This window comes from Myotis daubentonii, chromosome 8 (genome assembly GCF_963259705.1).
Source record: "Myotis daubentonii chromosome 8, mMyoDau2.1, whole genome shotgun sequence".
NCBI lineage: Eukaryota > Metazoa > Chordata > Mammalia > Chiroptera > Vespertilionidae > Myotis > Myotis daubentonii.
The window spans coordinates 60,211,891-60,239,736 of NC_081847.1; the positions used below are offsets into that span (position 1 = coordinate 60,211,891).

A 27,846-nucleotide genomic window follows, 5' to 3' on the forward strand; every position below is an offset into this window, starting at 1 on the left:
GCGGACTCAAAGGTCCCAGGTTCGATTCCGGTCAAGGGCATGTACCTTGGTTGCGGGCACATCCCCAGTAGGGATTGATGTTTCTCTCTCATCGATGTTTCTAACTCTCTATCCCTCTCCCTTCCTCTCTATAAAAAATCAATAAAATATATTTTAAAAAAAGAAGAAATCATGCTACCAAAGGCTAAAATGATTGATAACATTTTAAGGAAAACAAAACCTTACATCAGAAAAGAGTTTCTCTTAGCCTCTTCTATTTATACTTCCCAAGAAGATAAGAAATTGAAATTTTACTGCTGGGAGAAGCAATTTCTAGGGAGGCTGACTCAATTCATTTATACCATATCTATAAAACTCCCTCTGAGGAACATATTAAGGCTACAAAGATCAATGTGCTGCCAATGGAAAAAGAGTTATGATGGGAGGAAATGAGGGTGGCATCTAAATTACACACTTTCTGTTTTACAGTTTACAGCATAATTAGCTATTTTAAAGCAAGATAAGTGATTTGGCAAAAAGTCTTATTTAAACATTGAGTTATAATGCAAGAGAAATGTTTCCATTCACAACTGGTTAAAAATGATTTGATCATTACAATCCTGCAAATTGACGTTATTATGTGCAAAATAAAGAGCTTAAAAAACCATTCTAATTATTACTAATCATGATAATACTCAGATCTTTTCTAAGGAGAGAACTTGCTTTTACTGACCATAACACTGTACATAATATATGTAAATTTTCTCAGGACTAAATGGACACAATTGCTGAAAGCCTTTTGTAGAATTAAACAAAAAAAATTAAATATCAAATTTGTGACATTGTAGGTTTTTTTGTGTGTTTATTGTATTATATTTTATAGCTTTCCCAATGTCTTTATATATTTTGTTTTCCAAATCATTGATTCAAAAGAACAACATATTCCCCATGTCCAAAAAGAAGAACAGCCATCAGCGATATGAAAGCCCAACAGAGCAGCTGGCAACTCTACTGTGAGCCAAATCAGAAAGGAGGGGTTGACTTCTGTTATATTCTAGTTGGAATAAAATTACGTTGTTTTTTTTTTTGTTTTTTTGTTTTTGAGGAGAAAACATAGTCAAGACAACTGGCAGGTGTTGTTTTCCTGGCCTTTGTACCTAATCGTGCTACACCCACTAAGGACTGGTGTCACACTGGTCTAGCACTAGTCCAGGTATGGTGCATAATGTTTGCCTAATGAATATTTAATTAACATGAACCAAGCTCTGCTATAGATACTGGGAATTCAGAGGTAAGTTTCAAAGACTCTTCTTGAACTCTAGGAGTAAAGAACCATAGTGGGGTTGGTGATCACTGAACACTTGACCACACTGACGGTAGTAAGCAGCGACAGCAAGTGTTATGAGAGCACCTGTCCCACCTGGTTCTTTTCTGGTAGGATCCCCACCCCCACCACCATCTGCTGTGCGTGGTTAAAAACCCAGAAACAGAATTCCAGCCAGGAAAGGGGGCTGGGGGATTAATTCTGCACTGAGATCTTTGCTCACCCACCCTCAGCACTCCTCCTGGCACGCGAAGACCAAAATCCAAGGAAGATGCTCTGCACGTGCCCAGAGCTCTCCCCGTGCACTCATTCCACACCTGCTCTTCACTCTCTGCCCGAGGTTTCCTGGCTGCCCAGCCAGATTTTCTCCCACAAACATCTTTTTTAACTTTCAGACCCATACAAAGGTTGCAATCGTGCTGGGGACTCTGGTGTTGGAGATAATCCAGCCTGGCTAGTGCAACCCTGGGAACCATCGCATCAGGAGGTCCAAGCTCTTGAGGGCCACCTGTCCTAATGCCCTGCCCTGTGGGAGAGGCAGTGCCCCTGAGGATTCCCCTTCAAGGGGACAGTGACTACAGAGACCCTAATGTCTACATAACACTTGCAGGTGAGGTCAAGATCCATCTTGGAAACCTTGTCTGGCCTCATCAGCAAACTGACAGCAAAGAGCAGTAAGCAAAACTGCCCACTCAAATGAAGCACTGAGAGGCCAGACCACTGCAGCATAAAAGTGCCTCAAAGAGCAGAAAGCGGTTGTCTCAGGCGGAGTGACCATGACCATGACCAGAACAGAGCAGGCCCCACCACGAGAACAATTCTTCAGAAAGGGAGAGAACCAGCCTTGTGTACAGGCCTCAGATGCTCTTCAGAGACAGAATACCACCATTTGCAGCAGTGCCTTTGATGGGGGGATGGGGAGGGAGTTTTTCTGTTTTGTTTGGTTTTGGTTTTGGTTTTTGCTCTGCTGTTGCCATCTTGAAATTCTTAATAATTGTATCTTCCAACTTGAGTTTTGTAAGTGAAGTTCAGTGGGACAATGGAACATACACTGAAGATGCGTGCAGCATGCCATTTCTTGCCGCCCCAAGTACAAGGAAACAAGGATGCAACCTGCCTGTTGTGCTTGCCCTTTGAAGTTAGATCAGTGGTTCTCAGCCCAAATGCACAATCAACCACCTGGAGAGCTTTTAACAAACACTCATGCTTAGGGCACACCACTAGAGATTTTTATTTTACCAGCCTGGGTTGGACCCGGAACAATGATATACTTTAGAAGCTTCCCAGGTGATTTTAATATGTAGCCAGCACTGAGAACCCCTGAGCTATGACACAGATACAAATGGCTTGAGGGGAGAAAGGGATCAAGAAGTTAAAAAAAAAATCTATGATCACATCAAAATCTTGACCTTTTGAATTATTTTATGCTAATTTCTGTTGAGTTCTCCCTTAGTATTTAATAAATGTCCACCTTCCCTATACTTAGAGAAACAGGAAAAGACACATCTACCTATGCTCCAGGCAATTCCTTAAAGGGAGCACAGCATTCCCTGTCCTGTCCTGGTGGCGGCCATGGTCACTAAAGGGAAATAATCAAGCAGAAGATAAACTTCAGGGGCCAGATTCAGGCCTACATCAAATACATCTGCTCCCCTCAGAGAGTCTCCTTTCAGGTCTTTAATATGTTTCTGAGGGCATTTTATTGTCATTTAAAGGTAATAGAGATAATTTTTATTAAGTTGATTGGGGTGACATTGGTTAATAAAATTATGTAGGTTTCAAGTGTACAATTCTATAATTGTACATGTACATCATGTACATTGTATGTTCATTATCCAAAGTCAGATCTCCTTCCATCACCATGTATTTGACCTCCTTTACCTTTTATTACTTCCCCCCACTCCCTGTCCCTAAGGTAATCACCATACCTCGCACGCAGTAGGTCTACAAATGTAGCTCCTTTGCCTTTTCTTATATTTGTCTCCTCTGTCCAATAAATCTCTGTAACTGAGAACTACAATAATAAACATCTAGGATGCTGAGGATGACTAGAAAATGACTGAGAGAGAGGCACGGAAGCCAATGAACTAATTCAAAATCACACAGCAAGTGAGGAAAACTTTTGACGAAAAACTCAGCCCCTCTCCTAATCTCTAGTTAGTAACTATGTGGCTGTTTCTTTATCAAAAGAGAAAAGCTTTCTTCCTGAGAAGGTTCAAGTAGGACCAAAGATAATGTTCCAAGAATAGTATCTGAGGATGTGTGTGTGGCTATGACATAAGTCACAAAATTCGGGCTTATGTCTCCAAGAAAAAAAAAAAAGGTATAGAGATTGTGAAACAATATCTCAAATCCCAAAATACAAATTTGCCTTAACTAAAAACTAAATATTAAAAACATAATGAATTATACCCTCACCAGAAAATCATTCAGCTTTCAAATTTAGACAAGATCAGAATTATTCAGATCAGCGAGATGCCCATCTGCTTTCAAGCATGCAGCTGCTAGCCTTTAAACAGCAACTTTCCATGATTCATAACTTATTCATCGCAGGATGGACTCAGACATCTGCTCTATCATAAATTCAGCTTGCCACAGCATTTTGCTTTAAAGTTTCATAACCTCTACCTAGGTAACATACAAGGGTGGGCAAAAGTAGATTTATAGTTGTGAGGTAACAAAGCAGAGTTTATTCTTATATTATTATTTATTAATTTTTGTATTATTTTTCATATGAACAACTATAAACTTACTTTTGCCCACCCCTGGAGTGAACCAGTAAGTCAGTCTTCTTCCACAGAAAGAAGCAACTGTATAACTCCCAAAATGGATGGTCCAATCTTGAAATCATACATGTGCATATGTGCATTAAAAACACATTATTCTGGGGGGTAGAGGAGGTGGGGGGAATGTCAAGGGGGGGGAGGAGACATATGTAATACTCTTTGCAATACTTTAAGCATTAAAACAAAATAGAAAAAAAAACCACATTATTGGTTGTTCCCTTTTAAAATAGTAACATCGGTAATAGCTACCATTTAGCCTACTGTGGACCAGATACTTCATCTTTATCTTCGTTACCACTCTAGAAAATAGATATTATGACCTTCCTTTTTTACATGAGCAAATCAGCTAGACTAGATGATTACCCAACTCCAATAATTGTAGATACAGCAAAGGCGAGCAGTTTGATCCCAGACCTATCTGTCCCCAAACCCATGCTCCTACAGCAACCAAGTTTGCCTAATATTTGCATTGCTATGGAATAACTGAAATATTACTATCAGTTGTATAGAGGAGAGATTATACTTAGTCCAATGCCATTTATTCTCAACTCAAAAAATATCTTATATATGACACCTAGTTCATATAAATGCCTTAAGAATTGCCGAAACCGGTTTGGCTCAGTGGATAGAGCGTCGGCTTGCGGACTGAAAGGTCCCAGGTTCGATTCCGGTCAAGGGCATGTACCTGGGTTGCGGGCACATCCCCAGTAGGAGATGTGCAGGAGGCAGCTGATCAATGTTTCTCTCTCATCGATGTTTCTAACTCTCTATCTCTCTCCCTTCCTCTCTGTAAAAAATCAATAAAATATATTTTTTAAAAAAAAAGAATTATAAAGGACTGTGTAAATTTGCTGGATCTTTTTATTCTCCTGATAAACTTTTGGCAATCCTAACTGTCCATTCTTTCCCTCTCCATTACTAAGAGCAACAGCCTGGAGAAGATGAAGGATCCAGAAACTGTGAAAGGACAGAGCCCATTTCTGTATGGTTGAAAGAACCCCTTATATAGTCTAACTTGGAAGAAGAGGTATTAATACACAGATTTCTTCCAAATGGGATAAATTTTATCTTTTCTTTGTCCATAATTCTAGCTTGCAAATTGTTTGATTCTTGCTTTTATTTAAAAACTATGTTGTGTGTAGAAAATAAGTGGATCTAATGTCAAATCTTGGTTATAAAATTGTCAGGCATTCTGAGCTTTACTTTTATCATCTATAAAAATGAAAATTCGCATTTAACTTCCTGCAAACCTCTGGTCACAACATTTTTGTCAACTGAAAAATACATAACCTTGTTTTTAACACTGGTCGGGGCTTGTGTAGAAGGCAACCAGTCAACATCAGTGTTTCTCTCTGTCTTTCCCTCTATCTTCTACTCTACCTAAAATTCAATGAAAAAATATCCTCAGGTGAGAATCAATAAGAAAATAAATAAGTAAATAAATAAAGAAATAAATAAATAATAAACCAAAAGGAAAATCTACAATTTTTGCTAGAGGCTTCAGTACCCAACTTTTAGCAATCAGTAGACCAAGGAGGCTGAATATGAGTTAGGATATAGAAGAAATGAACAACACTATCAGACAACTGTATCAAAATGACATTTAAATAGCACCAACTTTTTTTAAAAAGAACAGAATACGTACTCTTTTTAGTGTACATGGAAGATTCACCAAGATAGACCATATTCTAAAAACAGTATTGAGGTTTCTCAAAAGATTAAAAATGGGCCTGCCTTATGACCCAGCAATTCCACTTCTGGGATTTATCTGAAGGAACTCAAAATACTAATTCAAAAGATTATGTGTATCCCTATGTTTATTGCAGCATTATTTACAATAGCCAAAATATGGAAGCAACTATGTGCTCATCGAAAGATGAGCAGATAAAAAAGACAAACCTATGGTACATGTATATGTAATGGAATATTACTCAGCCATAAAAAAGAATGAAATCTTTCCATTTGCAACAGCATGGATGAACCTAGAGGGCATTATACTAAGTGAAATAAGTCAGACAGAGAAAGACAAATATTATATGGTCTCACTTATATGTGTAATCTAAAGAAGAAAATAAACAAAGCTAAAATAGACTCTTAGACACAGCCAGCAGACTCAGTGATTGCCAGAGGGGATTAAAGACTTACTAGTATAAATGTAAGTCATGAAGCCATAAAAATCCTAAAAGAAATTATAGGCAGTAAAATCTCAGACATTTCTTATAGCAATTTTTTTCAGACATATCTCCTCAGGCAAGGGGAGAAAAACAAAAAATAAACAAATGGGACTACACCAAACTAAAAAGCTTTTTGCATAGCAAAGGAAATCATCAACAAAATGAAAAGACAACCCACTGAATGGAAGAAGATATTTTCCAATGATACATCTGATCAGGGGTCAATTTCCAAAATTTATAAAGAACTTACACAACTCAAAACTAAATAAATAAATAAATAAATAAATAAATAAATAAATAAATAAATCACAATTAAATAATGGCCAAAGGACCTGAATAGACACTTCTCTGAAGAGGACATACAGATGGCCAACAGTCATGTAAAAATAAGAGCAGCATCACTAATCATCGGAGAAATGCAAATTAAAACCTCATGCCTGTCAGGATAACTCATCCATAAATCAACAAACAAGCGTTGGGAGGATGTGGAGAAAAGGGACCCCTCCTGCACTGTTGGTAGGAATGCAGACTGGTGCAGCCATTATGGAAAACAGTATGGGGTTTCTTCAATTAATTTTTTATTTTTAATGGAACTGCCTTTTGACCCTGTAATCCCACTTCTAGGAATATATCAGAAGAAACCTGAAACACTAATTCTAAAGAATATATGCACCCCTATGTTCATTGTCACGTTATTTACAATGGCCAAGATTTGGAAGCAGCCCAAGTGCCCAGCAGTAGATGAGTAGCTAAAAAGGCTGTGGTACATTTACACAGTGGAATACCACTCAGCTGTAAAAAAGAAGGAAATCTAACCTTTTGTAACAGCATGGATGGTCCTGGAGAGTATTTTGCTAAATGAAGTAAGTGTTCAGATAAAGACAAATATCATATGACTTCATTTATATGTGGAATCTAATTAACAAAATAAGTTAACAAACAAAATAGAAACAGACTCATAGATACATAGAACAGACTGACAGCTATCAGAGGGGAGAGAGGTTGGGGCACTGGGTGAAAAGGTGAAGGGATTAAGACATAGGTAACAGTATGGTGATTGCCAGAAGGAAAGGGGGTTGGAGGAGGTAGAAGAGGGCAAAGGGAAAATAAATAGTGGTATCCATATGTTAAAATTCATAGAACTGTACACCAAAAGAGTCAACTTAACTGGATATAATTTTTAAATAATAAATTAATAAAAGTAAAAAAATACCTTAGAAGTAAGACAATCTGCTATACAATTTACAGATTGATTTTTCAAGAATTGGTTTACATAAATAAATACCAGTAAAAGCTGCCCTAGCTAGTTTGGCTCAGTAGATAGAGCGTCAGTCTGCAGACCAAAGGGCTTCGGGTTGGATTCTGGTCAAGGGCACATACCTCAGTTGGGTTGTAGGCTCCTCCCCGGCCCCGGCCCTGGCCCTTGTCAGGGCATATGCAGGAGGCAACCAATAGATATGTTTCTCTCACATTGATATTTCTCTCTGTCTTTCCCTCTCTCTTCCACTGTCTCTAAAAATCAATGCAAAAATATCCTCGGGTGAGGATGCAAAAATAAATAAATACTATAATTAACTTATAATAAATAAGATTTTCTTAAATATTTTGATAGCACTCTCTAGAACTATTGTTTTAATCTTAGAAGTCAAGATATTGGCTGTCTAATTCCTTACAATTACACCATTTTTATTCCCCATGAATTCCCTACAAAACCAATAGCACGGAATGAGAAGTCCAGACATCTTCCAGAACTTTTTGTTTCTCCCAAATGGAATTTTTTGTACAGCCACAGACTAACATGGGTCAATTTAGTGTTATGCACAGAGCTAAAATATTTTTCCATATTGGTTGTGTCATCTACTTCCTTTAGCTATGTTGGTATGTTTAAATCTTCTCATATTGCTCTAGAAAGAAAGATTTCACTTTCAGATTGGGGCTGAGGGAAGGAAGGATGAATAGAAAAGAGACTTAGAAAAAGAGACTTAGGAAAGGAAGTAGAAAAGAGACTTAGGACAAGGGGTCTTTTTGCCTCAGACATGTGCCCCAGCTTAGTTTATTTAATCAGTATTTAGGAATATATCATACTTATAGAGAAATTAATGTATTTATACTTTATTCCTCACTTAACTCATTAATTTTGTATAATTCCTTTACAGGAAAGAAGAAATGAGTGATAAGCTCCCAGTAACTGAATCCTTAAATGATTAGTCTTCATGACCCTTCACCATTAAGGTTTTTAAAAATTGGTGTGCACAAAATTAAAACCCTCTAAAATTACAAAGTCTATGAATGATATAAGAAGGGGGGAAAGTGTAGAACTGAATTGTCTGCCCTGTGCAAACTGAGAAACCACCCAAAGACTGCCCAGCTTAAGCCCTGTAGTTTACAATGTGTAAACTAACCTAAACACGAGAATGTAAGAATATGTCATACCATATGATAAGAGTGAACTCTAGCTAGAGTTATATAAAGTCCTCTTCCATTCCGTCCTCATTCCATTGTGCTTCTGAACTGAAACTTGCTCCATGAATCTCTGTACTTTTTATTTTTGCTTTAATGTAAGCAAAAAGGCAGCAGAACCATTCAAAGGATGAACAATCAGTGAGGCAAGACCAGAACCAGACCTCAAGGTTCTTATTCCCCTTTGCTAAAATTCATAAAGCTACACTGGGTTTTGAAGTGCACAGTATCCATTGACTCAATTTTATAAACAGTTCATTGTTAATTTATCGTTTTATTCAGCTTGGATTATCAAACACATTTTATGACTTTTGGAGTGATCACTACATATTCCCTTCCTGGGCATTAGGCTGGCTTGGACAACGAGGTGGGGGTATTTCCCTTGTCTAGTACAAAACAACTGGATCCCCAGATATAGAGGTTGTAATGCTGAAAAGCTGGTAGAGTTCAAACACAATTCATTGTTCTGATTTTCTCTCAGAACAGTATCACTAAATGAGTTAGAAGACATATGATCAGTAGATGAGAAAATAAGTTGACATTTATATCACCCCTTTCCTATTGCCCCCAACTGCTTGTGATTTTTCAAGAGAAACTCAATAACGAAGTAATTACTCAAAAAAGTGTTTCACATATCTTATCCAGGTCAATTTATGCCATCTCTGACAGTTATAAATAACTTATACTTTCTCCATAGGGGGGAAAAAAACTAATACAAAACTTAGAAGAAAAATGGAAAAGTAAAGCCCAATCCAAATAGTGGGCTACTTTTAAGCCAAATCAATCAACTCCAGAAATTTCCCACTGCTCATTACACAATCCTTCACCCACAATGCTTTTAGAAAATGCCAAGTTAGCATCATGCAATATCCCTAACTCTGGACACCAGCCCATCCCCCACCTTGGAAATGGAAGGATACTTCCCCTTGGCTACATCTGACCTTGAACCAAAAAGCAGCTATCCCTGGGTCTGGTGAGACATTTTTTTCAGGGAGATAGGCTTTGAGGTATAGGAATCTGAGGTGAGTAAACGCCAGCTGAGGCTGGCAAAACTATCTGGAATCAGCCTCCCTGAGGGTAGTAAAATAGGGGTGATATTGTTTACTCCAGAGGGTAATATAAAGATCAAATGAGTTAAGGGCATGAAAGTGCTTTATGAAGTGCTAAGTAATTTACATATGTATCAAAGAGCTGTTGTTTTCCAGCTTCACAGAACCTGGCTTGATTGAATGTCCTTCACTAAGCAGAACACTTTCTTCTCTTTATTTATTTATTTTTGGGGGGGGGGGGGCAGGGCGGAGAGATGCTCATGGGCTTTTCTCTAAGTCATTTGTTCTTCTGAGTCACAGATGTGGTGAGTATCCAAACTGACAGAAACTCATCCCTGCCTTCCCAGCTAACATCCTAATTTGTGTGGGAGGGATTGCAACTTCCTCTGCTCAGTTTTCCTAAGGAATTTTTTGAAGCCCAGACTCAATTCTTCCCTTTTAAAAATACCTTCCCTCCCCAGATCTCTGAGGTCCATGGCCACAGCAAATGCAAAGCAACCTTTCAGATTAAACTATGACACAGTTAAAGAGTTCCAGGTCCCTCTAATCTTTCCCCTACTCCCCCCTTTTCCCCAGCAATCTTTAATGAAGTGGAGGCTGGAATTTAAGAAGCAGGGGCGGGGGAGACTTTGTATCTACCCCTAGAGAGGGCTTCGTATGTTAACAAGGGCCAAGCTTTCCCTAACTCCTCCTGACCTCATCTGAAACACACATCCACGACTTCATACACACACGCACATGCTGGTAAACCAGCCCAACGCAGACAAATCTGACTTCCCCAACTTGTAGCCACAAACAGCAGCAAAGAGACCAAAGTCTTTCACCGCCAGCTTCCAAAAGACACTGCAACGGCCCGCAACGCCGCAATAGCAGCCTCTGTGCTGCAGCCTTCCGCTGGCCAGAGTTTCAGGGCTAATTCCTTACGGAGCATCGCTCTTCTGCCCTGCGCCCCACTCCCCTGTGCTTCACCCACTTCTCTCCTCGGGAGGTCAGGAGGAACCGGGTCACTTTGCACTTCTATGGAGAGGGAAGTTCAGTGAAGGAGATTCCCACCGAAGTAGCCGGAAGCCCGCTACTCTTTGCCCCGGGTCTCCACCCTCCTGCCCACGCAGGCGCCTGTGCGGCGGACGAAGGTGCCAGTTCTCAAGGTGCCTGAGCTCGCATGGGATGTGCAGGAGCTAAGCAGGAAGAACAGCGACGGGACGATGGCTGGAGATAGAGGATAAATGGGGCAGGACTGGGGAGAGGGACGAAGACTCCGCACAGGGGCACTCTCTCGCCCCGCTCTCACAGACTGTAACTCCGAAACGCGCAGATGGGCATTAAGGTAAAGGCCTTCCCTCCCTACTCTCTCCCTTCGCTTCCCCACTCCCAGCCTGGACGCCTAGTGGAAAAGCAAGGTGCGGGTGTACCTGGAGCGAACACCATGATTTCCTCCAGCCGTTACGCCCCTAGGTAAAGAGAGAGACACGAAGGCCAGGACTTGGATGGGGTCCGGTGCAGGTGCGCGTGCAGGGCGCAGACCGGCTGCGGGCCGGGGCGATCAGCACCTCGGACAGCTCCCCGCCGCGCGATCCCGGGCTGCAGGTCCAGCCGCTGCGGCGCGCTCAGCCTCCACAATGCACTGCTCCGCCAGCGGCCACAGCCGCGGCGGGAGGAGGAGACGGGATCCCTGCTCAGTTCATCCCTCATTCCTGTGCCAGCTCAGCATACGTAGCAGTTTAGAGAGCAAAGCACTCCTACAGCTTCTACGGGAGAAGGACCGAAGAGGAAGAGAGAAAAAGGTAATTGCCCGGCGTCCCGGCAGGGGGGCAGCTAATTGCTTCTAATTACCTGCTGTCACTAGTCCCGGTGGATATAGGACTGACATTTAGAATGGGTTTGTCCTTTCTTTTTCTTTTTTCTTTCTTTCTTTTTTTTTTTAATGCAAAAGCTTTACTGACTAAGTTCTTCGAGTTGGGCTGGCTCTGAACAGATGGGTGGGACCGCCAAGTTAATCAGTCTTGGGCCCAGAGTCCCAGTCTTGTGCTACTATAAAAAGACAGCAGGAGGGAAGGACAGGGTGACCATGAAGGCATGAGAAGGGTGTCGCTATCAGGCCCTGCTCCCAGGCAGCCGATCTGGCTCTAAAAGCTCCTAGGCTTGGAGACCCTCAAGGTCATCACTTTAGAGAAAGCAGGGCCCCACAAGGAATTGGAAAGAGACCTCCTAAGGCTGGTCTCCTCCATGGACAAACTCACACATCCTACGAAAGGATGAGTCAAGAGTCCCTTTCAAGTGTGAAAACAGCCCTGAAACCCATCAAGAAGCATTACTGCTTCCCCTGCCTTTACCCAACTGAAAACTATGCCCCCCATGTATACACCCAGTTCTACTCTAAGATACTGAGACATAACGCCGCACTCCATGCTTCTAATCCTTGCTCATTTTAAAGCACTATCCAGTTCCCCCAAGAAATGCTTGTAACATCGGCCAAACTAGATGTTACCCAGCTTGAAACAAGTCCATCTGGGTTATAACCTCAGTGCTAAAAGTGATACAGGATCCTCCAGCCTCAAAGCAGATGTCAGTTGCTTTGGGTTTAATCCTCTATCTTCGCAGTTGAATGGAGTTTTACAAGAACAAAGGGTTATCAGAGTCATCTCCAGTGTTTTATAGGTTTTCTTCACTTGTACTTCTCCCTGGAAAATAGAGCTATTCTGAAAATACAGTATTTCTTAATAATTTGATTGGTGGCCATCAGCTCAACACTCTTTTGGAAAATATAAAGCATTCAAATAGCCTTATTGGGACTGGTTTTGTTCCAAGCCATCTGATAGATTGAAATGGCAAATAGTTTTACAGCTCTTGAACCACAGTTTGCCTGGAGGCATATGAACAGCCTCAACATAACATAATCAGTACTGCTCTTAGCACCTGGCTCAACACAGGCTTGAACAGATGGGACCTGCCTCAGCAGTAACAAGATGCAAGTCAATTGATGGACAGATGAAGTGTGGGCATAACAAGATTCAGTCTGCTCATTTTCCCAAGTTATACCAAAAGCCAGGGACAAATGATGCTTATCACCATAAGTGTGAAACACTATTTGAAATAATCTTTGAATGAATGAAAGATCTCCTTCTTTTAACACATTCAATAGGGCTCTCCTCTACAATGTATTTTGTAATGAGCTTTATTTTCCTAATGTATAAACAATCACTCATGATTAAGCTCAAGAAAAAAGCAACAGAGTGTAGGGAAAGGAAAAATACATGGAAACCAGTCACACTCAGGTATAACTTCTTCACCATGTACTAGTAGTATGTTCTTAGATAAATTACTTCCCTGTCTCACCTGCAATATAAGAATGAATGTATCTCCAAGGTTTGTTGTTGGGATTAAATGTAATAATAGATTAAGTAAGAGATAGCACAACCTCAATTAAACTCATTCCAGGAAATTACTGAAACTCTGGGAATAGATGACACCCTATAAGAATATGGTAGAGCAATACTTCTCAAACATTAATGTGCATGTGACTCCCACTGAAGATCTTGTTAAAATGCAGGTTATGGTTCAGTAGAGCAGGGTGGGGCCTGAGATTCTGCATTTCTAACCAGTTCCCAGGTGATGTCCATGCTGCAGTTGCTGCTTGTTCACAGACTATATTTTGAGGAGCAAGGTATTAGATGTATCAGCATTTAAAAAGAAATAAATTACTTACATCTCCTTCAAACTCAGAGTGCATCTTTCTGTGATGTAAGAAAAGAATCCAGATGGATCCCCATAGAATTCCAAGCTAGACAGAGGCCTAGATAATAGTAGAAGGGAGGGAAAAAATGCCAAAAAATGGTCCCAGAGCTCCTTTGATTAGTCTACTATGGCAACAGGAGGTAATATGAACTAGTAAAACCAGTTCAACAGGTCAAGGACAGAAGAGAAAACTGTCTGTAAGGCCCATCCTCACTTCTTCTCTGACCTTCCATCATCACTTCCTCCCATCATCTCGTCATTTGCTCTACCCAACACACCGCTGCTACTCAGCGAAAGGACAGTATCCTCTTAACTCAGCTTTTGCTTATTTATATTTTAGTAAGAACAATTAATTTTACTCCCAATAAAATCAAGGCACATTAATGATTTTTTAATTTACAGATATTATATCAGTAAATATTACATTCAACAATATTATCTCTTAATTTTTACTACTACTCGAGTCATTATTCTGTTGGTCTAGTAATGCTATTAAACTGTTATATCTTAATGTAAATGATCAATTTAGTAATAGAATGCTTCATAGGAAAATAAAAATTCCCTTTTATTCTACCATATAATCCAGATTCTTTGATATATCATTTATTCAGTCTTAGCCCACAATGGAGGCTTAAGTTCCCAATGTAGACTCACTGTCTCTGTTTAAACACCTTCACTCAAGGCAACTCACTCTCTACTCAAGCCATTGCATTTTGAGATAGCTATCTATCAGAGAGGCAGCCACAGTCGCTGCTGCTACCGCCACCACCACCACCAATACCACCACCACCACCAACAACAACCTCATTCTAGCACCATCATTCCCAGGCAATGATGGAAATAGTGATAGAAAGCAAGATGGTAAACAAGTTGAAGGGTGCCCCAACCTTCCTACTCTTGTGCTGAACTTATCAAACTAGGCATTCCTATCCCTACTGACACTTAAACAAGATGAAACTGGAAAACACCGAGGGAGAGGGGAGGCCCGGGGGGGTGAGTCACCTAATAGGCCCAGCTATTTTACTTGGAGACCTAGGAGAATATCTACACTAATAAAAAACAAACATGCAAATTGACTGTACCTTTGCTATGCCTTAAGCCACGCCCACCAGCCAATCAGAGTGACTATATGCAAATTAACCCAACCAAGATGGTGGCCAGCAGCCACGGAGCTGGAGCAAGCAGGAGGCTTGGTTGCCCCAATGATGGAGGAAGCCAAGCTTCCTGCTTGCTGCTGCGGGCTCTGAGCTCCACTCAAAGCAACAAAGTTTCAATTATAGATGATAAATAAACCCCAGATACCTGCTTTCAGCTGGCCGTGGCCACAGAGCTGGAGCAAGCAGGAGGCTTCCCTCCCGCCTGCCCTGGCCGGCTCTGAGCTCCTCTCAAGGCTACAAAGTTTCAATTATAGAAGGTAAATAAATCCCAGAATAAAGAAAAAAAAGAAAAAAAGGAGAGGCTGGGAGCTTCTGTCGCCGGGGAGGCTTGGCCAGCCTGAAAACAGCCCTCAGCCCCTAACCCAGGCTGGCCAAACCTCCATGGGGTGAGGGTCCCCACTGGGAGGGGCTTGACCAGCCTGCAAACAGCCATCAGCCCCTCACCCAGGCTGGCCAGGCACCCAAGTGGTGACCCTCACCCTGAAGGGGGTGTGACCAGCTGCAAACAGCCATCAGCCCCTCACTCAGGCTGGCTAGGCACCCCAGTGGGGACCCCCACCCTGAAGGGGGTGTGACCAGCCTGCAAACACCCATCAGCCCCTCACCCAGGCTGGCCAGGCACCCCAGCAGGACCCCCACTGGGACACCCTTCAGGGCAAATCAGCCGGCCCCCACCCATGCACCAGGCCTGTATCCTATATAATAAAAGGGTAATATGCAAACTGACCCTAACAGCAGAAAGACTGGGAATGACTAGTCATTATGACACACACTGACCACCAGGGGGCAGATGCTCAATGCAGGAGCTGCCCCCTGGTGGTCAGTGCACTCCCACAGGGGGAGCTCTGCTCAGCCACAAGCCAGGCTGATGGCTGCCAGTACAGCGGTGGTGGTGGGAGCCTCTCCCACCTCCTCAGCAGCACTAAGGATGTCCGACTACAGCTTAATATTAATTTCAGGTGTACAACATAGAGATTAGACATTTATATACCTTATAAAGTGACCATCCCAATAAGTCTTATGCTTATCTGACACCACACATACTTATTACAATACTAGAGACCCGGTGCATGAATTTGTGCACATTGAAAGGAAATTAATTAGAAGAAATATTTTAGAGGCCAGGTAGGGACTGCGGGAGGGCTCCAGGGAGTGTCCGGCCCATTTCATCCAGTCCTGATCGGTGAGACCCCAGCAGCAACCTAACCTACCGGTCCCTGGTGATCAGTGCGCATCACAGCAACTGGTTGAGCAGTCGACTAAACAGCTGACCGATCAGTAGGACACTTAGCATATTAGGCTTTTATACATATAGATTACTGACTATATTCCCTATGCTGTACTTTACATCCCCATGACTATTCTTATAACTGACAATTTGTACTTTCACCTTTTCAGCCATCTCCCCAAACTCCTACTATCTAGTGACCATCAATTTGTTCTCTGTATCTATGAGTTTGTTTCTGTTTTGTTTGTTCACTTATTTTGCTTTCATATTCCATATATAAATGAAATCATATGGTTTTTATCTATTCTGTCTAATGTATTTTTCTAGGTCAATCCACATTGTAATAATTGGCAACATTTCATTCCTTTTTATAGCTGAGTAATAATCCATTACATATATTTACCACTTCTTTTTTTAAGTGTTTTTTAAAATATATTTTTATTGATTTCAGCAAGGAAGGGAGAGAGAGAAAAAGAGAGATAGAAACATCAAAGATGAGAGAGAATAATTGATCAGCTGCCTCTTGCACACCCCACACTGGGTATTGAGCCATTTAGTATGGGTTCCATGTCAAAATAAAGCCCATTCTAGGAGGCAAGAGAACGGTCTCCCAAGGACATCTGCAAGAAAAATATACCCATTTTAAAGTGCTATTTCAATCCCATAGATTATATGTTCATCAAGCCTCTGTAGCTTATGAGTCTCACAAGTCTTTTTAGTGTGACACCAGGGAGACTCTTACTTCCTGACTCACAGTTTGAGTCACTGTAAATGATCCCCCAATGAGAGCCAGCAAGTGATAAAGGGTAGATCCTGGACAACAAAAACAACCATTTACTTGAGAGGCACAATGTCCTTTGTCATAATTGCATTTAGCAATTGCAAATATATTCTAACTAACTCCTCACTGATAGAGGCATGGTTATTCATTTGCTTGCCTAAAGAAGTAGCTGTCTTGAAATATTCCTGATTTAATTTGTTTTCTAAAAGAATTTTAAATCAAATAAAAAATAACATTCAATGAGTTCTCATAAATGCCAGCTTCTGTTTAGACCATCTCTGTTAATATCTTCAACTACTATTCTAAAATTATCAAATGTCTGATGAGAATGGAAAAGGTGGTGTTTTAGAAGGTGTGTTGGAAAAGCAAACCTACTTCTGCCTTCCAATTTCTGCATGTCTATTCACTCATTCAAGAGAACTTACAATGTGAAAAAAAGAAATAGCCTTAATTTTGAAAGATTAGAAGCTCAATTTAAGGCATGCCACTGCAGGATCATTTTTTTTTTTTTTAAGCTAAGCCTTCTCTGTTGGCATTGTCTATCATTGCATTGGTGATCCAAGCTCAGAGGTGTGTAGAGTTAACAGAAGGTGTGGAATGTCCTCAGAAACATTCCAAGATAAGTGGTAGATGTTTGACCTGGCAAGAGTTCATACCCAAGTGTTTAACTGAATATTCATCCAACAAGTGTTCTAAACCAACTGTTCAGACGTTGAAATGGATTGTTTCTGGGCTAACTGCATGGCAACTGAAACATGGTTACTACAGAATAACCCACCTTCCAACAATTTCTGAAACTGTTCCTTAATTGAATTATTACAGGAACAAAAACACTTCTCTGAAGCTATTCTCCACAATCCTGAAGTATGTATTGCATCACAACTAGATTAGCATTGATGTTCTCAAATTTGGGAAAACTGCCTAATTAACATTATGCTTCAGTGGAATTATGTTTAAATTTGAATTCATCTGAGGCATACAAACAAAACCAAGACCATAATGTGAAATGTTAATGACAAGTCTGAGGAGATAAACTGTGAATCTTTATTTCTAGCATTGATCCAACTTTTTATATTGGGTCACCATATTTAGTTGGTATTAAAAATGGTAACCTACTTTATTTAAATTTTATGGGACAGGAACTGGTTGTAGGGGGCCCAGGCAGTGGAAATGGAGGACATCTATAATACTCTCAACAGTAAAAATAAATTTTTAAAAATGTAAATTTTAAATTATGAGGTTTGTATCAAAGCCAACATTTCACAAATGCATGGGCTTTTTGTTTTTTTATTTTCACCTGAGGATATGTTTTTATTGATGTCAGAGAGAAAGAAAGAAAGAGAGAAAGAAACCTCAATGGGAGAGAGCAACATCCATCAGTTGCCTCCTGTATGTGCCCTGACCGCGCCCTGACTGGGATCAAAGCTGCAACCTAGGCATGTGCCCTGACTGGGAATCTAACTTGAAACCTTTTGGTGCACAGGGGAACACTCCAAATACCTGAACCAACCAGCCAGGGCCACATATACACTTTTAAGACATAATATGGCTCACTATTTTAAGCAGTGAAAATGGCTTCTTGGCACTCATAATACAAGTAGTAGATTATCCAAAGATGTGGACTTTATTGCTACATGGGAATTACATTTAAATTTTATATAAAGCAAAAGAACACCTGTTGTTTGTTGATTTATTAATGGTAGCCGTTCTGGGAGGTGTGTGATGATATTTCATTGTGGTTTTAATTTGCATCTCTCTAATGATTAGTGCCACTGAGCATTTTTTTTTCCCATGTACATTGGCCATCAATATGTCCTCTTTGGAGAAGTGTTTATTCAGGTCCTTTGCCCATTTTTTAATTTGATTATTTGGTGTGTGTGTGTGGGGGGGGGGGGGGTTGGTGTTGATTTTAATAAATCCTTTAAAATTTCTGAATATTAACCCCTTATCAGATATATCATTGATGAATATGTTCTCCCATACAGTGGGATCTCTTTTCATTTTGTTGATGGTTTATTTGTTTGTTTGTTTTTCTGTGCAGAAGCCTTTTAGTTTGATGTAGTCCCATTTGTTTATTTTTCCTTTGTTTTCCTTGCCCTAGGAAATGTACCAGCAAAAATATTACAATAGATGTCTGAGATTTTACTGCCTGTTTTCTTCTAGGGTTTTTATAGTTTCACAACTTAAATTTAAGTCCTTTATCCATTTTGAGTGTATTCTTGTGTGTGGTGCAATTGGTGGTCTAGTTTCATTTTTTTGCATGGACCTGTCCAATTTTCCCACCATTTACTAGACTGTCTTTATTCCATTCTATGCTCTTGCCTCCTTTGTCAAATATTAACCCTATGCCGAAACCGGTTTGGCTCAGTGGATAGAGTGTTGGCCTGCGGACTGAAGGGTCCCAGGTTCGATTCCGGTCAAGGGCATGTACCTTGGTTGCGGGCACATCCCCAGTGGGGAGTGTGCAGGAGGCAGCTGGTCGATGTTTCTCTCTCGTCGCTCTCTCCTTTCCTCTCTGTAAAAACTCAATAAAATATATTTTTTAAAAAATGTATTAACCCTAAAGATGTGGTTTGGTATTATGATTCCCTCCAACTTTGTTCTTCTTTCTCAAGATCGCGGAGGCTATTCAGGGTCTTTGGGGGTTTTATATAAATTTTTGGAATACTTGTTCCAGATCTGTGAAATAAACCATTGATATTTTAATAAGAATTGTTTCAAATCTATAGATTGCTTTGGGTAGTATGGTCATTTTAACTATGTTAATTCTTCCAATCCATGAACACAGTATATGCTTCCACTTATTTGTATCTTACTCAGTTTCTTTCTTCAGTGTCCTATAGTTTTTCAAGTACAGGTCTTTTACCTCTTTGGTTAAATTTATTCCAAGGTACCTTACTTTTTTGTTATTGTTGCAATAGTAAATGGGATTGTTTCCTTAGTTACCTTTTCTGATCATTATTGGTGTATAAAAATGCTACTAGTTTTTGGATATTGATTGTGTATCCTGCTATATTGCAGAATTCATTAGATCTAGTAGTTCCTTGGTGGAAGTCTTTAGGGTTTTCTATGGACAATATCATGTCATCTGCAAATAATGAGTTTTACTTCCTCCTTTCCAATTAGCTTGCCTTTTATTTCTTCTTATTGTCTGATCACTATGGCTAGAACTTCCAGTACTATGTTGAATAAGAGTGGTGAAGGAGGACATCCCTGTCACATTCCTGATCTTAAGGGAAACACTTTTAGTTTTTGCTCATTGAATCTGATGTTGGCGTAGGTTTTTCATATACAGCCTTTTTTTATGTTGAGGTATGATCCCTCTATTCCCACTTTGCTAAGAGATTTTATCATAAATGGGGGTGCTGGCTTTTTATCGAGTGCTTTTTCTGCATCTATTGATATATCGTGTGATTTTTATCATTGATTTTGTTTATGTGATATATCACATTTACTGATTTGCAAATATTGTACCAACTTTGCAACCCAGAATAAATCCCACTTGATCATGGTATATGCTCTTTTAAATGTTTTGCTGGACTGATTTTGCTAATATTTTGTTGAGGGTTTTAGCATCTATGTACATTAGGGATATTGGCTTGTAATATTCTTTCTTTGTAGTGTCTTTACCTGGTTTTAGAAATAGGAAAATGTTGACCTCATAAAAAGAGCTTGAAATCTTCCCTCGTCTTGAATTTTTTGGAATAGGTGTTAGTTCTTCTTTGAATGTTTCATTAAACTCACCTGTGAAGACATCCAATCCAGGACTTTTGCTTGCTGGGAGTTTTTTTTATTAGTGCTTCCATGTCATTAATTGTTATCAATCTATTCAGATTTTGATTCAGTCTTGGAAGGTTGTATGTTTCTAGGAATTTGTCAATTTCACCGATGTTTTCCAATTTGTTGGCACATAGTTGTTTTAATATTTTCATACAATCCTTTATATTTCTGTGATGTCAATCATACTTCTCTTTCATTTCTGATTTTATTTGGGTCCTCTCTCTTTGCTTCTTAATGAGTCTAGTTAAAGGTTCATCAACCTTGTTTATTTTTTCAAAGAACTAGCTCTTGGTTTCATTGATTTTTGTATTTTTTTTTAATTTCTATGCCATTTATTTCTGTTCTGAGCTTTATTATTTCCTTCCTTCTACTTACTCTGGGCTTTTCCTATTGTTCTTTTTCTAGTTCTTTTAGGTATAGGGTCAGATTGTTTACTTGAGATTTTTCTTGCTACTTGAACTTCCCTCTCAGGACTGCTTTCATTGGGTCCTAGAGATTTTGGCTTGTTGTGTGTTTATTTTCATTTGTTTCCAGGAAGTTTTTTTTTATTACTTCCTTGATCTCATTGGTAACCCATTTATTGTTTACTAACATGCTATTTAGCCTCCAAGTGTTTGAATGTCTTTGAGATTTTTATTGTGGTTGATTTCTAGTTTCATTCTTTTGTAGGAACTGCCTTTTTATCCAGCAATCCCACTTCTTGGACTATATCGTAAAAATCCTGAAACACCAATCAGAAAGAATATATGCACCCCTATGCTCATAGCAGCATCATTTACAATAGCCAAGATCTGGAAGCAGTCCAAGTGCCCATCAGTAGATGAGTGGATATAAAAGCTGTGGTCATTTACACAGTGGAATACTACTCGGCTGTAAAAAAAGAAGTAACTCTTACCCTTTGTGACAGCATGATGGACCCAGAGATTATTATGCTAAGCAAAAAAAAAGCCAGTTAGAGGAAGACAAATACCATATGATCTCATTTACATGCAGAATCTAATAAACAAAATAAACTGATGAACAAAATATAATCAGAGGCATGGACACATGGAACAGACTGACAGATCCCAGAGGGGAGGTTGGTGGGGGCGACTGGATAAAGGAAGTTGAAGAGATTAGCCAAAGAACATACATGCATAGCCTGTGGACACAGACACAGTGTAATGAAGGCCACGGTAATGGGGTGGGGGGTGGGGGACTAAGTGGAGGTGGACAAAGTGGGGGGAAACGTTGGGTATCTGTAATAGTGAACAACAACAACAAAAAAAGTAAAGCTATGTGTAGTTGCAGATGACATGATCTTATATATAGAAAACTCCAAAGAATACACACACCATATATATATATATATATATATATATATATATATATATATATATATATATATATATATATATATAAATAGCTAATCAATTTAGCAAAGTTAGAGGGTACAGGAATCAATTGTATTTCTATATACCAGAAATCAACAAGCCAAAACAAAAAAATTAAAAGAAAATGCATTCTAAACCACAAAATACTTAAGAATAAGTTTAAGCAAGCACACAGCACACTGAAAACTACAAAACATTGCTGAAAGACATTAAAGACCCACATGAATGGAATGCTGCCCCTCGTTCTGGATCTGAAGACAAACTATTGTTAAGGTGACTAGCCAAAGTGATCTACAGACTCCATGCCATCTCTGTAAACGGTGCTGAACTGAACCAGATGTTATCTGTTCCCTTCGTCAGTACAAACATCAGTGGCATTAATGTAGACCTGGTCCTCTCCTATCTACAAACTGCCCCCCACCTGAAATGTTAAGTTCCTCTTCAAAGACCTGGCACTCAAGGAGCATTCTCCCACTGTCCCACCGACTCTGTAGCCCCCGTAAGTGTATATACTGTCTGAGCTGACTTGTCGTCAGGAAAAAAACACACATGGGCTTTGGAGGAGGGCGGGGTGGGGGGCGCGGAGAGGAGGCCTCGCTAAGGTTCTATACCAGTGGTTCTCAACCTTCTGGCCCTTTAAATACAGTTCCTCATGTTGTGACCTAACCATAAAATTATTTTCGTTGCTACTTCATAACTGTAATGTTGCTACTGTTATGACTCATAATGTAAATATCTGATATGCAGGATGGTCTTAGGCGACCCCTGTGAAAGGGTCGTTGGACCGCCAAAGGGGTCGCGACCCACAGGTTGAGAACCGCTGTTCTATTCGGCACCAGCGTGCTGTCGGGCGGGAAGCCCATGGGATAGTCAACTCTGGAGGCGCCGAGCACTTCATTAGAACTGCCTCCTCGCAGCCGTGAGGACCTGGGCATAATGTGTGAAGGGTCAGAAGATGGAACACAAACAGTTGGCCTACCCGGACCTCGGAGGGGAGCGGAGGGGAGCGCAGCGTTCACTTTAAGCACCTGCGGGCCCGCCCCGCGCCGGCGGCAGCAAGAGGCCCCGCCCCGCCCCGCGCCGGCGCCGGAAGTCCGTGAGCGCTGCCACGCAGTCTGATTCCTCCGCCCAGTCGCTGCTGGGTGCCGCGGGGTCTGCCTCTGACTCCTGCCTCTTCCTCCGCCGCTTCCGGCCTGTTGGCTGACGCTTCTCCGGCCCATAGTCCCGGCGACTCTGCCCGCCGTGCGCGGACCTCGGCCCGGCCTGGTCTGCGGAGACCGCGCCGCCGCCGCGGGAGGGACGGAGCCCGAGGGGAGCGGGGCGCGCGGCGGCGGGATGGACGCGCTGGCAGGATGGACGCGCTGGCGGCCCTGGCGCAGGACCTCCCGACCCAGAAGCCTGCCCTGCGCAGGGAGAGCCACGAGCTCGCGGAGCAGGTGCGGCGGTGCTTTGCGAAGGCCCACCTGCTGCCGGGTGCGTCCGCCGGCTTGCACCGCGGCTTTCCCCGAAACGTTTGGAGGCGTCTCCGCCCGCCTTCCCTAGTTTTTGCGGCAAGCGGTTTCGTACAGGAGGTTCTTGGAGGCCAGGGCCTCCAGCGACAGCCTAAGGGTGGCATTTTTAACCCGCCGCCTGTCGGGGGCGGCCGGGGAGCGGGTGGTCCCCTGCATCCGGAGGGCGAGCCCCATCCTAGCTCATTCGGGGGGCTTCGTGGACGCACTGAAGCGGGCCTGCGGCAGGGATGGGCGGAAAGCCACCGGCCCTGCGTGACTTTGGTTCGGAAAGAGCCCCCCCCCCCCCAGTCCCTCTACGGGCCCCCAGCCCTGCTAGAGAGGCGGCTGCTGCCTGTGCTTGCCCCCCGCTCTGCTTCGCACTCCGCCCAGCAGCACAGCCGCTGGCTGAGAACCTGTCAGAAGTTAATGGGCCATCCAGGACCACGGCCCTGCCAACTCTGAAGACTGTTGCTGACCGCCATTCAATCGGGGCCACCCTAGAAAGTGCCCCAGGTTGCCACAACCCCCGTGGACACTGATGTGGGTCGCTCAGGGCCAGAGATAGCTTTCATGATTACTTTTCCTGGCAGCCAATTTTTTAAAATAATATTTTTATTGCTTTCAGAGAGGAAGGGAGAGAGAAGCATCAATGATGAGAAGGACTCATCCATCGGCTGCCTCCTGTAAGTCCCACGCTGGGGATCGAGCCCTGCAAAGGGCATGTGTCCTTGACCGGAATCGAACCCGGGACCCTTCAGTCCACAGGCCAACGCTCTATCCACTGAGCCAAACCAGCTAGGGCCTGGCAGCCAAATTTTGACATTTCTACCCGAAGAACCAATTTTTCACATCCATTTCTGTTCTGAAAACACAAGAGTCTCAAAGATAGTGCCTTTTAGAGAAATACAAGCACTGGACACTACACGGAAAAAGTACTTTTAAAATTAAAATACAGCTTACATTACTATATGCCTAGTACTGTACTTAGAAACACCAAGACAAAATACATGTCCTCAGAAACAATTATGTTCTGAGAAAAAATTTAAAGTGCATGTTCTGATGTCTGGTAAAATAATGCTTTTGTGTATAAAGAATGGCATATTTGATTTTTCGGTGGCCTTTTTTTTCTTTGCCCCATAGTCTAAACACATGCAGCTTACAGAGGAGACAGAAAACCCACCTGAACAGTTTTTATGTTTCCTGCCAAATCAGGCGAAGATGTTATTTTTAAAAATGCATGTAACAGTAAAAAAAAAAAAGGGGGGGGGGGAATGGTGCATTCTTTGAACTGTATGCACTTGGCTTCATTCTTTTTTATTAAATGATTTAGCTCCCTCGTTTCTTGTAAATTACTTTGCTTTTTGGCCTCAGTTTTTCTTCTGTAATTAAAGGCATTATTTGATCATTTGTTTCAAAATTCTGTGATTCTCTTATGAGGCCAAAGAAAGAAAAGAGGATCTGAGCCTTCCTATTAAACAAAGGGGTTCTTTAAACCCTGAAGGAGGAAAATCCGTAACTTCCTTTCCTTGAAAGTCCATAGATTTTGTTATTCTGGTAATGAATATAGTTTCACTGAAGTGTCTTCTTGAGTTTTTGGTTAGACATCTTCATATTAGGAAAAACTCATCACTGCCACCTTCGTGGACAATTTACCCGAGGACCATAGGAAAAACCTCTAATCATATTTTTGCAAGATGTGATTAATGACAGATTATAGCAATTATTTTATCATTGCTGGTTAGCATTACAAGAATTCATAAGGAGTCTTCATATATATATGAGGTACTAACAAAATAAACTGAATCTTGGGTGTATTGGCTGTTAATTTCAAAGCAATGTTTTCCCATAGTAACAAATTTACAGTCCTGGCGTGTTTGCTCAGTGGTTAGAGAGTTGGCCTGCTTACAGGAGGGTTGCTGGTTCTATTCTCATTCTCAGTAAAGGCAAATGCCTGGGTTGCAGGTCTGATCGCTGCTCCAGTCAGGGCTCCTGTGGGGGGCAACCAATTACTGTGTCTCTCTCCCCTCTCCCCCCTTCTCTCTCTAAAAATCAGTAGAAAAAATATCCTCACTCCTTGGATGAGTTTTTAAAAAAAAGTTACTGCCCTGACCGGTTTGGCTCAGTGGATAGAGCGTCAGCCTGCGGACTGAAGGGTCCCAGGTTCGATTCCAGTCAAGGGCATGTACATTGGTTGCAGGCACATCCCCAGTGGGAGGTGTGCAGGAGGCAGCTGATCGATGTTTCTCTCATCAATGTTTCTAACTCTCTGTCCCTCTCTGTAAAAAATCAATAAAATATATTTTTAAAAAAAGTTACAGGATATAGCACCCAAAAAAAATATTTTTTTCAGTAACCCTCACAAGAGCACCTATTTGATAGCATACAAAAATTTTCTAATGAAAGATAAGTATCATCATTTAATAAGTCAAAAAGAGCATCAAAAATGTAACTGTAGCCTAACCAGTTTGGCTCAGTGGATAGAGCATCGGCCTATGGACTGAAGGGTCCCAGGTTCCATTCTGGTCAAGAGCATGTACCTTGGTTTCAGGCACATCCCCAGTAGGAGGTGTGCAGGAGGCAACTGATTGATGTTTCTCTCATGATGTTTCTCTCTCATCGATGATTCTAACTTTCTATCCCTCTCTGTAAAAAATCAATGAAATATATTTTTAAAAAATGTAACTATAAAGTCAAAATATCACTTAATTTTTTATAGCTATCTCTTATTGTTGGGGATCACTTAGATCTCCACCAAAAGGGGGCGGAAATAAGAAAGTACAGGCGGCTTGCTTACAGACAGTTACACAGAAAGTAGCCAGGAGAGAAGGGTCACTGGTCAATGACTTCCACGTCAGATTTTTCCACCTCTGAAATCAGGTCATAACAGGTTATGATCAGTTTGTTGTAGTCTTTGGTCTTCTGCAGAATGATCTCCAGGGAATGGTTCCTCATCTGGCCCTTTGTTAGGATCACCTAGATGGCCACAGGCCACTTGAACTTTCCTATGGACTTGAGCAATTTCTCATCTGCTACATTGAGTTTCTCTTCTGTGCGGGCCTATAATTCTCGCATCTTTGGCCTTCCGTTTGCATTCATAATTCAGTGATTCTATATTCTTGGAATAGCCTTTAATCACCTCTTTCTGCTTCTCATATCCCTTGAAAAGACCAGAGAAAGATGTGTTCATGGAGTTCATATCTGTAATAAGTTGACCTTTTCCTTTCAGACCTGTATTTCAGCTTTGGCAATCTCCTTTTGTTTCTGAGCCTCCTCCATCTCCTGGGGTACAGTCCCTAAAAATCCACCCATAATTTTTCTCATCTCCATATATTTCAGGTGGAGCTCCTCATACTTGCTTTTCAATTCCAGGTTTTCCATTTACATGGCTTTAATCATCATGTCCAGGTTCTTCTGGATGACCTGCAGTACATCCATGATGGGACCAATGGACAGAGGCAGGCCCACAGCCCAAGGGTGCATGGAGGAAAGTCAGTCACAGGAATATCCAGAGCTTATAAGAAATCAAATGCCACCGGCCTTGCTTTAGGTAGACTTCCTCAAGAAGACTTGGCATCATGAATGCTGTTTGTCTCAATGGCCACAGAAACCAGTTTATTCGAGAGCTGTCTTTCCGTTGTGGGTCAAATCTGAGGTACAAAAAACTGTTTCCTCAAAGCAGATTCCTTAAATGAGGATGTTCCAGACTGCTCCAGATGACCCATCGCAGTGTTGGTGCCTAGAATTTCAACTGGGGCTCTGATGCTCTTCTATTTGAGGTCTGCCACATGCTGTGACCTGTGCCCAGAAAGATCAGGGCTCAGTGCCTGGACTGCTTGTGTGAATGATGTACCCAAAGAATCCACTGTTCCTTCCTCACTCGCTGCTATCAGAGTCTCCCCTGAGAGTATCTTTTTATCCTCAAGTGATTCCAATTTAAGTGCAAAATTGAGGGGCACTGGTAAAGGATAGATTAGTCCCAGAAGAGAGGCAGGTGAACTTAAGAAGGGGTACATGTGAAAAAAAAAAGTACACTTTTCTCATTCCTCTTAACTTTGGCTTATATGGCTTTACCTGATTTGGGCATTTTGTGATTTGCTAGAAAGACAACTCTTTATATATTTAAAATTAGGGAATGCACTCACTGTAGAACCAGATAAGCATAATTTGTTACAATGCTTTTTTCATTTCCCTCTGTGATGCAATGTGTTAAAATTTGACTGCCTTCGCTAAACTAAGATTTATCAAGTATCTTTATTTTGGACATCTTAATTTTGGACATCTTAACTTCTTGCCAATTAATTGAAGGCAATGTCCTAACAAAGCAGGTAGCTTCCTATACAATGCAAACTGCAGATAACTATTAATTCAAGTAAAATAAAATCCTTCATCTTCCCCAGATCCTTTTAAGTGGACTGCTCTAAACAGTTCTCTACAATGATTCTCTAGCTTTAGGGAGCATCAGCATCACCTGAGGGGCTTATTAAAAAACAGATTGCCCTGGTCAGGTTGCTCAGTTGGTTGGAGCATTGT

General features: G+C 41.3%; 1 protein-coding gene and 2 pseudogenes across 1 annotated transcript in view; 2 read left to right on the forward strand and 1 right to left on the reverse strand.

The window, feature by feature from the left end:
- Window positions 1–11,579, reverse strand: part of AKAIN1 (A-kinase anchor inhibitor 1) — a 31,128-nt gene extending 19,549 nt beyond the window's left edge. The window contains exon 1 of the mRNA XM_059706545.1: window positions 11,185–11,579. Coding sequence (XP_059562528.1) covers window positions 11,185–11,200 — 16 coding nt within the window. The 5' untranslated portion in view covers window positions 11,201–11,579. The remainder of the gene's footprint in view (window positions 1–11,184) is intronic.
- A 5,416-nt stretch (window positions 11,580–16,995) lies between these two features.
- On the forward strand, window positions 16,996–17,532 carry LOC132239032 (cyclin-G1-like; annotated as a pseudogene).
- A 5,432-nt stretch (window positions 17,533–22,964) lies between these two features.
- On the forward strand, window positions 22,965–24,723 carry LOC132239761 (protein LDOC1-like; annotated as a pseudogene).
- The last annotated feature ends 3,123 nt before the right edge of the window (window positions 24,724–27,846 follow it).